Below are 14,330 nucleotides of genomic sequence, written 5' to 3'. Positions count from 1 at the left end.
TGCTTTTTACTTGAGTAGTGTGTAGTGCACATCGGTCAGCTACAATACATTTCTTTGATTTTAACTTTTTTTTATTCAGACTTGAAATGTATTCATTCATAACATTGACACTCGACTGTTTATTGTTTGCCTTCATTTGTTGGCGTTGTCACAAACAAATTAAGGTACGTCGAACAATCATTCACTCTATTTGGATTTCTTGGTGATCCATTGTGCGCGCGTGTGTGTGCGTGTGTGCGTGTGTGCGTGTGTGTGTGTGTGTGTGTGTGTGTGTGTGTGTGTGTGTGTGTGTGTGTGTGTGTGTGTGTGTGTGTGTGTGTGTGTGTGTGTGTGTGTGTGTGTGTGTGTGTGTGTGTGTGTGTGTGTGTGTGTGTGTCCGTTGATAGGAGGTGTAACAGGTTTTGTTTTCTGTGCTCTGTGAGGTCAAACAGGGATCGCTGAGTTAACAATGCATCTATTGGTGTGCAACCAGCCAGAGACCAGTTCCAAACAAACACAGAGTCGCTGAAGTGAAACACACAACATCCATATATTTCATTTAGCACCTAATTTACCCACCAATACCCGGTTTCCCACTGGTTGAAGAATTTATGGAACGGCGTCCTCTATTAGAGAGTCATTCAGCTCTGGTCTGATTGTGTGAGTTATCCAGATCACATTAATCAAATACCAGTATTTTACTCTTTTTGGAGGGGCGGGAGGGGGGTGTAAAAAGGTTACATGATTGATGAGAATAACTGGCTCATTAGTTAGAGACATTTCTTCACGTCTGCAAACGTGAACCCAGCTTCCTGTTTATATTGTGAGACTGTTAATCATTTAATTTTCCCGGCCGTTTGAAGTTCCAGAAGCCGTCAAATTACCAAAGAATGCACTTAAATGTGTCCACGTGCCGCGTCTTAACTTAACTCTCATCTCATCCAAATATATTAGACAGATTATGGAAGTACGACTTGACTTGAAGAGACAAATAATCCCAGTGAAGCAGCATTGCTGCACAGCAGCGTTTGATCTAATCGCTAGCTACTGTAGAATTAGCATGTCGATTGACCTGTGAGCCCGAAATCCTGCTGGTAAGAGACTCATCTTGGCCTCGAGTCTGGATTTTAATGCACTCATTCATAGGCTCTTTTGCAGCCCCCCCCCCCCTCACTTTCTTACTCATCCCTCTCTTTTTTTTCTTCGCCATGGCCTCAACACCATCTCCCTTCTCTTTCTGTCTCTCGCCATCTCTTCTTAAGCCTTTCAGGGAGCCCGGCCAGCCGGCATGGGGACCCTCATCATGCCCATGTAGGTGCACGCACAAAGGCATGAAAGAATGAGGGGAGACGGGAGAAGGGAAGAAAGAAGTGAGAGGGAAAGCAAGCAAGTGCAAGAAAAGAAAGAAATTGCAATTCTTTCTTTTCTGGCTTTGAGGACATAAGAAGGAAGGAGAAAGAAGGGAAAGAAAGAGCTAGTATGAGGGGATTAGTAGACCCCAGCCATGTCGCAGAAACCCCTCGCATTTCTGGTCTCTTTGTTTGGAGCTGACCAGAGCTTGTTGACAAAGCGCTGCGTGTTTGGGAAGGGGGATAGTCGGGGTCAACTTTATGGGGGGGGGGGGGGCGTTGGCACAGGAGGTGGGGGTTGACGCGTGTGTGTGTGTGTGTGTGTGTGTGTGTGTGTGTGTGTGTGTGTGTGTGTGTGTGTGTGTGTGTGTGTGTGTGTGTGAGATCAAGAGGGTGGGGGGGAGGGGGTGGGGGGGTCATGGCAAGGAGGAGCCCTGGTGTTAGTAATTAGTGGTGTTGCAGCTCCGAGGCTTCTTTGGTGGTCTCTCTCTCTCTCTCTCTCTCTTTCTTTCTCTCGCTCTCTCTTTCTCTCTTTCTCTCTAATGTTACAAAACTCCGAATCTTGTAATCTCCCATCACCAGCCACCACCACCACCTCCTAGGTAGTCACTTAAACACACACATACACGCACACACTCCTTTCTCACTCTCTCCCTCAAGGCCAAACCACCTGAACAGAATGGGCCAATACAAACCTGTGTGTGTGTGTGTGTGTGTGTGTGTGTGTGTGTGTGTGTGTGTGTGTGTGTGTGTGTGTGTGTGTGTGTGTGTGTGTGTGTGTGTGTGTGTGTGTGTGTGTGTGTGTGTGTGTGTGTGTGTGTGTGTGTGTGTGTGTGTGTGTGTGTGTGTGTGTGTGTGAGACGCACAGGGCCAAGTGTGTGTGCGTCACTGCCTGGGCAAGACCAACATGTGCTCTCCACTGGGCTTCCCGAGCTACCGAAACACACACACACACCCTCCATCCCGTGCACACTCGCGCATACACACCCTTCACAGTGAAGTCGGTGGAGGACACACACAAGACCGACTGTGTGTCTCTCCCTCAGAGTTTTATGGCGATGGTTTGGCTGAATGTGAGGCTGCGCGGCGGGGGTGGGCGCTGCCGGCTCAGGTGGGACGGCGGCACGGGGCCAACAACATCTCAACCAGCACACAGCCCGGGCGGCTGTTGTTTCTTTATATAAATGGTGACGGTCGTGTCATTAGGTTCACTTGATTGGTTGTTTTCGGAGCAGGTGTGGGAAATCCTGGACGGGGGGGGGGGGGGGGGGGGGGGGGGGGGGGGGATAGTTAGCGAGGAAGCGTCCAGCAGCCGGCCGTGGAGGGCCGCGCGTTTTACTGGGCAGCTCCCAGTACTGCATGAATGATCTCTGCTGTGTACACGCGCCTGTTTGTGTGTACTTAAGGCCCCGGGAAGCCAAGGACCAAGCTGAAAAATCATGTTTGAACACTTAATGAGCCACTGTTTCTGGCCCTTTCAGGTGCATAAGATGTACATATTCAGAACTGACTGGGATTCATGGGACATTTTTCATAGTATAACCGAGGAGAACTTGTTTTATTCAACTCTAAGGTAAAGCATTTTGTTAAAGCTCAAAGAGACAATGGAGGCACTGTTTATACGTTTTACAATCGTGCTCTCCAACCAAACATAGTGACACTTTTCTCACGCCCCGCAAAATATATATTAACAAAACAGATAATTGCGTCAACATTTTTTGTGGCAGCAGCTTAAATCTAAATCTCAAATTGCTCGAGATGAGGCAAAAAAAGAAGTCAGCGTTGCATACGTACAAAAGGCAGCATAACGTAACTAAAATGTGGAAAATCGTTTTTTTTTTCTTAAAGCCTCTGTAATAAAGACAAGAGGCTCTGCCTTCACCACAGTTTGTTGCCTTCCTGTTCTCTTCAAGACCAGTGCTCACTGTTGGCCGGCCAGTCCGACAGGATCATATAACGGGAAAGCCGAATTTTTTAATCTTACAATTCATTGCATCGATGCGTTTGTCTGAGGTGCATGTGAAAGTCAAGCGCGAAGAAGAAACCTCAATTTAACACATGAATGGATCGATTTAAGTATGAATTATTTGCAGAAATTGTACTTCATGTCCTGCATACGTGTGTTTTCCAGGTGCAACATTCAAGGCAGCGTAATCTGCAGCAACGCTGTCATTGGCAGAGGAGCCGACCTCAAATACTGCCTGGTGGGAAACGAGCAGCGGATCGAAGCAGAAGGTGAGAACACAAACACACACACACTATTTGTGTATCGCATGTCCAATAAAATGTGTGACACTTGTTTAATTTGTGTGACTCATCAAGTTGTGAGGTGATTTTCTTTATGTTTTAAAGCTTTTATTGTGTGTGTGCCTATTAGAAAAGTGACAACAGCAACCCAAATGGAAAGAGGCTCAAATCATTCAGTGTTTTTTACCCGCATGAGGCATTTGCTTCCTTATACTGATCCGTTAAAGCAGAGTAAATATAAACAGCATAAAAGTATTGCAATACAAGAAATATTGAAAACAAAATACAGGCACATTCTACAAAACTGTACTGTGCAATGAAATTTCCACTGATTTGCATCGGAATGTGAGAAATAAGTCCTCTGGCGTCATTCTCCTGGATTTATGAGCTCCTTTTGAGAAACCCAGCTCCAGGTCTCAGGTGAAAATGGGTTTACCGCTCGAAATAAGACGTATAAATAACACCAGCACGCCGCGGCTGCTGTCTTTGGCTCCATGGAGTCGAAAATGAAGCCTTAAGGATATAATCGTCCTTCATACGAGGTCTAATTTGAACATTCAAATTCGAGCACCTTGCATGACAGCCATTCCCGATGCCTTGCATCAAAGTAAATGTAATGTGATTACAATGAAACACTACCTCTTATTTGCTGCTCATATAGTCATATTTATCCTGATGACTGCTTTTTTGGTTTTTAACAGTCATTTGTTTGAATATGACTTTTTTCTTCTTCAAGGCAACTCTCACATTTTTGGCAAATGAAAATATAAAAAAAGACAAAATACCAGTAACTCCATTTATGCAAGTAATTTTTTTTGTGTTCTTCTACTCCTCCAGTAGATTTCTTTGCAGCTGACTCAGTGAAGTTGTTCATGTATGTGTGTGGTATCCGTTTTTTGGAAAGTTTTGTTTTTTTTCTCATCCCAAAGTCTGATTTGTCAGAGATTTTTTATTTTTTTTTTATTTCTTAATCTCCTTGTCCCGAAAGTTAGCCACATGTAAGCATGCCTGTGTGTGTGTGTGTGTGCGTGCGTGCGTGCGTGCGTGCGTGCGTGCGTGCGTGCGTGCGTGTGTGTGTGTGTGTGTGTGTCACATTGATCGAGAGGTTAGAGAGCAGGGCCAGAACAGGACCACCCGGAATTCAACAGCAGCGGCCTCCAGCTACACACACACACACACACATACACACTTATAGTGAAAGAGAGCGAGCTGGACGAGCAGACTGGGCAGCCTAATTGAGTGAACAACAGGGTGCTCTAAGTAACAACAGTGTGAATTTGAGCTAAACTCAGGTTAAGATGCAGGAAACAGTCGAGGCCTTTTGGAGAATCCAGTGAGCCACAAAACTCTTTCTGGCTTCAGCAGTTCTGCCAGATTTGCTTTTGCCTTGTGGGGAGCGTTGTAAACATTCGGCGATCGAACAATGGAAGCCCGGACCGCATGTTGCATAATTGTTTTGCATCCACTGTAAAGCCACGGTTTGGTGGCACAGCCGTGTCTCTCTGTGGGAATATGAATCTTCACTGTCTCGCCTTGCTTATTTGACATTTTCATTCAGATTGAGGACATTATACAGCAAACAGGATTCAAGGTTAGTCAGACAGTCCAAATTTCATTTTTCGAGGGTTTTTGGTGAATATCTGTATCAGACCAGTCTGTTTATCCTAATATTCACTGTGGAAACAAATTATTTACATTTTAAAATGAGGGAAAGGAAAAATATCAAGTAAAGCAGGAACCAAAGAGTTAAAACGTCCATCATTGCATTTAAGTTGGCTTTGCAATCCTTCATTGCATTAACGTTTATAATATCAGTAATGTCGTCAGCCGTCTCTTGTTCAAGAGAACTCATGACAAATTAGAGGCTTGATTAGTTTTTATGCAGGAGGCTCTCTTCTGCAGCAATCTGTAATCAAACCCGGGTGCCTCAGACTCAAGGTCAAGGTCAGCTGGACTCGAACCGGAGACCTCCTCACTGTGACGCAGCAGGGCGAACCACCACCCCACTGTGCGGCTCGTTCTGCCATTATGGTAATAAACAAAAAGATAAACGGTGCAGATTACCTCTTTGTTTTGTTGAAGTCTGTACAACGTTTGTTAGATCCACTCAAAATGTCATTTACGTCTTTGAAAATCTGCTTCAAGATGTATTATTGATTATAGAGGCCTCAAACATTCTCCACATTAACATGTGGATGATATGGCGCACCATGCAAGAAAAGGTTAAAAAAACAACAACAAAAAAGCCCAATAACAAAGCTCATTACAAAGCAGAGTAATAGAATCAATGATTTAATACTTGTGAAGATAATCTCCCTCTCCTCACTGCGACGCTGACGTGGAAGAAAGCACCGGACGGCCTCTGGCTGCCGGTCGAGCTGCTAAAGACATTACACTCCCACCTCACTGCTGAAGCTGCTGGCAGCCAGGGACCACCCTGACAGTCACACACACACACACACACACACACACACAGATCCATCAGGTGTATATACTTAAAAGACACACGCCTTTATGCCGCTGACAGACAAATACATCCTCGCTTTCATACTGCTGATGCAAAGAAAAACCACCAACTTCCTCACATCGACTCTCTAAAACATTGTCCATATACCCGTGTTCATGGTGGGGGTTTTTAATTTTTTTTTCCTAAATTCCTGCTCACTTTGATCTCATTGTAAACTAAGTCATTATAAATTAATTTCCTTACCAGTTCTTATTACTCTTTCTACTCTTCCTCTTTATTTGGAACCCTTCGCGGTGCGTCGGTTGAAATGCTCCGTCACCGATGTTTCAATGTAAAACGCCATTAATATGCAACAAGATTACAAGAGACCAAAGTCATTCATGTTTTATTATGCGTTTGATGTCATGCACTGAATTTATGTACGAAAGGCTTTTGCTCAGGCGTGTTTTCTCGCAGGTTATTCAACATATTTCCAGTTTGAGTGTGTGGATCAGGTGAAGTGACGGGAAGAAAGAGTGGCAGAACATATCGAGGTTGTTTACAATCACCATCAGCGAAGAGTAATTGGCGACTAAAAATGGTCAGTCGCTTGATGAATGGTGACGAGTTGTAGAAGAGCTGGAAACACATTAGCATACATTATCATACATCTACAAAACTGTATTTGTTTCACACAAATCTTCTGGAACCACATTGAGGAACCTTTCCTACCTTTCTCTCCTGTCCCTCCTGCCTGGCTGTCCCATGCTCCATTGCCCCCCCCCCATTCTGAGCAGCAGATTCCTTCACACTAAAACCCGTCTGTGTGGATGGAACATAACTCCCTGCCACCGTTTGCTTTGGATCAGCACCGGGGCTCGGAGATGGAGGGGAAACGGGGATGCGGGGAGGAGGAGGAGGCTCTCCGGACACTAAACCAGCAGATTCGGTTTTCTGAGTTCTACAGTTCGTCCCTCTGTCCTGTTGATCAGGTTGCAGTCACAGTGGCCAAAGTCTCACCACGGTTAATGAACTCTGTCACAGATCTCCAGTATTGAAACGATCCCGCACGCACATGGAGCATGAACAGCATACTGCTTCCAGTCATGGGAAGGTTTATTTATTTCCATTCATAAATTAGAAGGGGAAAAAAAGGGTGTTTTGAAACCTGCGGAGGTAAAGTGAACAAACGTTTTCACTTGTTTCATCTTGTGTCGAAACATTGTGAGCAAAACAGATCAAATCTGCTACTTTGTGTTTTTTTCATACATTTTTATTCAGGTTTTACGGCCAATACACGGTGTCAAATTGCATATTGAAAGCAGAGAAACATGAAGATTTAATTTGTGCTTCAATTTTGAATAGCAGTTATGGACTCCAGCCTCGACCTGTCTGCTCCTTCTTTCTGTTGTAAGGTTGATTCAACATTGTTCCCTCAGTTAACAGGCGGTTTGCACTGTAACATATATTGTGAATAACGCTGGAATACCCTCTTTAAAGCTTTTTATCATCGGGAAAGCCACAAAATGTTCATCCCAAAATGAGTGAGCAACTCTGTCAAAAGGAATTATGGCTGCTGATGTCATGAAAAATCCGGTTGCCGGGGTTTGAGTGTCGGCGGGACGCTGCTCAGGTATAATGTGGTGCTTCACCGGGAGGATCAAGTTCAGCAGTGGCGTTGATTTTCCTTCTTGTTTGTATTTCCTTCAGCTGAGCGGACGAACGAGGTCATCGTGGGTACGGACCAGCTGATGGAGATCTAATAGGAATATCCTCTCTTGAACCAATCAGAGAACAGCAATACCCAGAGGATGACGAACCCTCCACCTCCTCCTCCTCCTCCACCACTGAGCTGATTGGCCGTTCAGACGCCGGGACACTGTACACTCTTATCCTCATAAGATTTTTTTTGTTTTTTCTTTTTTTTTGTACATTGTGTCCAAATAAACACAAGTCAGCCAAAAGCCACAAATCACTATGTTTGTAAATATCTTTTTTTTTTTTGTGGTTAGATTTCTGTCACGCAGCGACGTGCCTCGTTTACCAGAAGCATTTTTGACTGACAGTCAGTCGCAGTAATCATGTCACCACACCAGCTATTACCGGATCATTACTGTTTCCTAATAGTCACACTCAATTACTTAATTTACGCCGCTCCAAGGGGAGGAGCACAAGCTCGTACACGCTGGAGTCTTCATGGGTGTTTGCATATACAACTGTGTGCAGCTGTGAGGACCAGGGATTTAAAAAAAAAAAAAGAAAACTGTGGGAGGGGAGACCACAATGGTGTGTGTGGTGGATGATTCGAGCAGGGTGGGGGGGTTTTAGTTTATTTGTACACAAAAATGGTGTATGTGTAGGGCCTGGACCACCCAGCTTGATCTTGTATCAGCTCACACTGAGAGACACCCCGCCCTCACACACACTCACCGACGCAGCAGAGGGAGGAAGCCGACTCGCGCCTTCGCTCTTTCTTCTCATCTCCCCTTCCCCTTCACTGTCATGAGATTTATTGCTCTCCCTCACTGGAGATTTTCTATTTATTTTTTTTTAATTACAGGTTTGGAGTTCCTCAGTCACGAAGGGTGTGTGTGTGTGTGTTCCATTTTTCTTCAGACGGGCCCGTTGGTCAATTACACAGACGTAATTGAAATGACTGTTAGCGTGGCGTCTTAATAGTCGTTCTTGACAGCAGGTTACATTTAGGAGCCAAATACTGCAATATCATGTTAATTCAATTCGTGTGTGTGGATCCCGTCGTACGGCTCGGCGTCCATGGAGGAAAATATTTGTTTCTCCTAAAGTTACAGAAACAAAAGAAAGGAACGTTTATTTTCTGAAGAAATAAAGGAGCAGTCACTCCACCAGATGCTGTTCACATCCAGCAACTCTTTATATGTAATGAAGCCAAAGATATCAGAACCTGTCAAAACTGAAATTTGGCTTCTTTTTTTTTTAAATAACATTTTGCCAATAATATAAATTAATACTTTAGAAATGTACAATATACAACCAATTTTTTGTTGTTGTTTCAAAAACATACATAGTGGATGGAAGTGTCGCAGCACGCTCGGCAAGTTATTGCATTATTGGCTTTATTACATTCAAATTGGCTAAAGTTACTACGTGAGTGGCTGCTGCCGGGTGTTATGAACACAACAGTCCCTCGTCACATGTCCAGTCGTCCTCCATTGTTTCATGACAGAATCTCACTTCGTCCTCTTGAAGATGTTTTGGATTTAAAGCAAACCACAGACTAGTTGTTTGGAATATGTGGGCGTACAGCAACAGTTTACTGGAACGTCACTCCTGTTAGCAGAAGAGCTGCTATGAATTTAATCGCTAATGGATTTCATGCACTCTTTTTTTTTTTTCCCCACAACTTCCTATCTGCTCCCAAGTGCTTTACATCATCATCATCATCACACTCACACTAATGGAGAGAGCTTTCATGACAAATGCTGAACCTCCACTGGCAGAACTTTGGGTTTCAGTGTATCGATCAAGGACACTTCAGCTGTTTGAGTTAGTCGTATCTTTACTTGACTCCTGTTTACTGGAGGAACTAACGCCTGGCAGACGTTAAAGGTGTTTCCACAACAGCCTCCTGTTGACGCCAGCTTATCTCAGTCGATTTGATTTACATGAATATCAAAGCTCTTGAAGCCACAAAAGTAAAAAAAAAAAAAGATATGTTATATGCCATTTATTTAAAAATAAATATAAAAACTGACTGCTGGTGTAACGTCACATATTTCATGATTAAATGAGGTATAAATTTCAACGGCTCTCAAGTTCATACAGACTTGTTGATTCGTCTGAGTCACTACTGCGCTACAATCTAATTTGTTATTTGCAACTACGGAAAATATTGTAAATATCCCCTAAATAGACTCACTTTTGTATCTTTAACTCGACAGGTCTTAAGATAAAAGCATGGATCCATCAGGTGGACTTGTGCAAAACACATCAGAGTTTATACAACAAGCTGAAGTCGCTTTATTTTGGAAAATCCTACACATCCAAGAAAAGCATCCGTCTTTACCGTGAGCGACACACTAGCGTTTTTAAATCGTCTGTGATTTTCTTTAAGTCATCCTAGTTTGTTTGGAGAAAATAATAAAGGCTGGCAAACACTTGCCCAATAAAGGTTTATCTCAAATTAGTTACTTAAACAAGTTACTTCCCCGACTAAACTTCTGACACTCAGCTGAAGGAATGTCTACGACTCAACCTCTAGGTCGCTTTTCCAATGTATTAAATTTTACATACACAAAAACATCCGCTTTTTGGTCTATTTGAAAATCCCTGTCATCTAAACGCTGCGATCTTTTCCACATCAAACAGCCACTCTGTGACGACGTGTTGAACTTTGAAGGTTCACCTTGTCCGTGCCCCTTTTTCCTGGCTGTTGACCTCTGCAGCAGTTTTACACTCTGACCTCTTTCCTCAACCACATGACGAGATTTGGCAGCCGGGTGCATTTGGGTGGAGGGTTGTATATTTATACAAAGACCCCGGAGTCCCACCACCTCGGGCTGAGCCCGCCCTCCAGCACACGCATGTGGTCGCTCGTGCACGTCCACATGTGTGTGCAGGCCTACCTGTGTGTGACCATTGTTAAACCCAGCCCCCCCTCCACCCCTCCTCCCCTGCACCGACGAATCAACACCATCTAGTGTGAATCCAGACGTGTGCACACATGCAAACACCAGATGCATATTTCCTTTGCAAGCTTTTTTTTTTTTTTGGAGTTTTCAAACATCCATGAGAGAAGATCTTTTATACAATTATGCATCCCAAACAAACCCATCTTGCACCAACGTGAAAAGAAGTGAGGTGTGAAGTGAAACACTGCCGTGCGCAGATTAGCATCAGCTGCTCTCTTTTTTTCTTTTCTTTTTTTTTTTTCTGGCAACAAGATTTGTTTGAACAAAGATTAAATGTAGCTTATAAATACTTGATGTTTCAAACTTGCTGTGACATTTTAGACTTTGTTTATTAGGTCAATAATCTAAACTTGTGCAAGACATTTTTTCTTTCTTTCTTTCTTTCTTTTCCTGGGACGTGTGTGTGAAATGTGTACTTTTTCCAGAGTGAGACATAAAAGCTGACAGAGGTCTGGAGTTGGGCAGACTGCTTCTCATCAGGAACCTTATGGAGTCTGGGAAACGGCTCAAAGCTGACTGGCGACGGTTCAAGAGGCTGTCGGCATCTGATGCATTTAGTCAAGATGCATGCGTCAAATGACACTTCTGAACGTGTGACGCTGACACTATCTCGTGTCTCACATGTGCCTCCAACAGCTTCGGATTTATCGAATAAAACTACAGCTGGTTTGTAGCTTAAAGGTTCGGTTCCACCAAATCACGTTGTTGCACCTGCTGGGAGAAGTTACAGCTTCAAGTGTTACAGGCCAACTTTTCATCGAGGCCGTCGCCCCAACATGAGAAGAATAACATTTGGTTCTTCTGCCGTTTCAGTTGGACGCCACTCTCAGCTCTGAAATGTCATCTAGGTAAACAGCTGATTCATCAGGATTGTTTTGGGACCTTATGTGTTACATAACTTAACCCTTTGTTTCAAAACTGCTCCAGCATCACAAAACTTTTAAATGGTTTAATGTTAATCCATATATTTTTCAGACTACATGTTTGAAACTCTAAGTAAAACTTTGAGACAACAAATTGTTATAAATTAAGCCACTTTGTCGACTTCTTAGAATAATGTTAGAACAGACATCGTTCTGTCTGTGAATCCAACAGTCCAGTTTTGGGATCGTGCGGCGGAGTAATGTACAACTCATCAATAAGTTAGTAGTTGATAACAGTTGGTTTATTTGTTGCTAAACATGCAGGAATAGAAACATTTGTATTTCACTAACTGTCCATCCTGATCTCAGAAACTTTTCACATTCCAGCAGAATTTTTAACTTGTTTGTATGTGAAGAACAGCTTAATTACTGTAATATTACAGTATTGCTGTTAAACGTGAGTCAATCCTGTTATGAAAATAATAAATTCAGCTCAAATTAAATCCCTTAGCGGGAAGACAATGCTCTAATTTCACTGTTACGCACAGTGAGACGATGCGCTCTTCCTCGGGTAAACAGGGGTTTAGTGAAATAGTAGCACAGCTCTGGGCAAAACTGCAATACTAACGTAGTGCAAGAAAGAGGAAGGCAGCAGCTCGACAACAGATGTTTTCACACACAACAAAACCATTGAGCTTAGTGAACCTGTCATAACTCTGACTGTATTTCTCAATAATGATCACTTACTAACTAGTTACTGTCACTAGTTCTTGAGTTTTCATTTACAAAGTGAAACAAGAAGTTTAACCCCCCAAAACAATTCAAATTAGAAGCAGAAATGAGCGTTTTGTCCATGAAAACAAACCACATTAAAACCTCCGAAGCAGTGGTCAAATCCATCATAATCAAATCTGCCTTTAATGGAAATACCAAAGGTTTTAGAAATACCTCATATTTAAAACTGATGGGTTTGGGGTGGAAATCGCTGGGATTTTTTTCACTTTGAACATCGTAACGTCGGGGAGGAACTGGACCGAGCTTCAACAGATTATAGATGTGTGAGACACAGAAGGAGTCGATGAAGGCGAGAATGTAAATTCAAAGATTTCCTTATTTGGTTAACCTTCTAGTGATAAATTGGTGAGAGCCGCAGAAAACATGGTGAATAGAGGCAGATGCTGCCTGAGGATTTGAAGAAACGTGACGAGTGCACAACTCCTCAGCCTCAGTCTTTCTTGTAAATAACAGTATATATTAAAGGACATATAGACAATAAGGTTTTACAGCCCTTTTAAAGAAATCCCATCTATAAAATGTGACATTCCCTGTCATTCTGGTTGGTTTCATATATTAATAACATTTTGATTTGACAGATTTCATGACATCCTAAAAGAAGAATTCCTTGAAATAGCTCTTTTGTGGCCTGCAAAAGGGCTTGTTTACTGAGAGCATCTTGCTTTATTTCATCATTTCTGATCACTTAGTGACGTCGGTAAAGACCTAGTTTGCACCCATCAGCACACTGCCGCTGCACACATCAGGATTGCGCTCCAGATCAGTGGAAGTATTAAACATATTAAGCGCAGAGGGATTGGGTGGGAGGTACGTGCAGAAAGTGTGTGACGAACAGAGGGGTGGGTCGGGGTTGGAGCACTGGGGTGGTGCTGCCTGAGTAGATGGGTGGCTTCATGGCTTGAGGGCTGATTGTGGGTGAGAGAGAGAGAGAGAGAGAGAGAGAGAGAGAGAGAGAGAGAGGGCAGGCCACCCAAGTGGCAGTCAGTCAGAAACCTGCGTGTGTTTGCTGCTGACCCCTGCACATTAGCACAACACTTCCTCAATTTGTCTTCTGTGTTCTCCGGCCACAAATGAATATACTCCCTCCCTCCTTCCCTCCCTCCTTTCTTTTTTTTTTCCACACACACTACCTTTCAAGATCCCCCCCCACCCCCGCCCCCACTACTCCACCCCCACTACCTCCACCTCCACACCATCGCTTGCTCAAACATCTCAACACACACACACACACACACAAACACTCTTTTTTACAAGCTTTAGATACAACAGTTGCTCCACCAACGAGGTGTGTGTGTGTGTGTGTGTGTGTGTGTGTGTGTGTGTGTGTGTGTGTGTGTGTGTGTGTGTGTGTGTGTGTGTGTGTGTGTGTGTGTGTGTGCCATGTAAGGGGTAACAACCTAAGTGACACACTAAGCCAGATATTGCCGCCTGTCACTGCAGACCTCGACTCTTCCTGACTAATTAACTAAACATTCAGTGGCTGTTTGAGCCGCATCACATTTTCTGCAGTGAAATAGAAAGACAGACCTTCTTTACACCCTCCGATGCGCCCCCCCCTTTTTTTTTTCTTTCTTTTTTCTTACTTGTACCCTTATTAGCTGAGTGTTTATAACTGGAGCTACAAACAGGGTTTCTGTTTCAAATGGCCGGTTTCAAAATCCTCTCCAAAATGTGAGCAGCCAGGTAGAGTTTTTGAAAGGACACATCAATAAAGTTGATTCCAAAGAATTCCACTGATATCTTCCTACTAAAGAGGAAAGCCTCTGGATTTATTTTCAACAACCTCCCCTCCTCAAACTCTCACTCATCTCAAAAGAAATGACATGTAATGCTTTGTTTTCCACAGATAAATGGAAGAATTAAAAATATATGCATCGAAAAAAATACACGTCTGCATTTCAAATATCCTGTCATTTACTGGGCTCAACTTCCAACTGCAGGGAAATATCTCACGTAAAAATTTTTAAATCTGCACGTTTGT

General features: G+C 43.3%; 1 protein-coding gene across 1 annotated transcript in view; it reads left to right on the top strand.

The window, feature by feature from the left end:
• Positions 1-7,982, top strand: part of eif2b3 (eukaryotic translation initiation factor 2B, subunit 3 gamma) — a 33,045-nt gene extending 25,063 nt beyond the window's left edge. Inside the window, exons 11-12 of the mRNA XM_080503813.1 lie at positions 3,460-3,563; positions 7,732-7,982. Coding sequence (XP_080359939.1) covers positions 3,460-3,563; positions 7,732-7,784 — 157 coding nt within the window. The 3' untranslated portion in view covers positions 7,785-7,982. The remainder of the gene's footprint in view (positions 1-3,459; positions 3,564-7,731) is intronic.
• Positions 7,983-14,330: the final 6,348 nt, after the last annotated feature.

This window comes from Blennius ocellaris, assembly GCF_963422515.1.
Source record: "Blennius ocellaris genome assembly, chromosome: 10".
In the NCBI taxonomy this organism is placed as follows: Eukaryota; Metazoa; Chordata; class Actinopteri; order Blenniiformes; family Blenniidae; genus Blennius; species Blennius ocellaris.
Note: the sequence above shows the minus strand (reverse complement) of the source record. Positions and strands in the feature narration are given on the sequence as shown.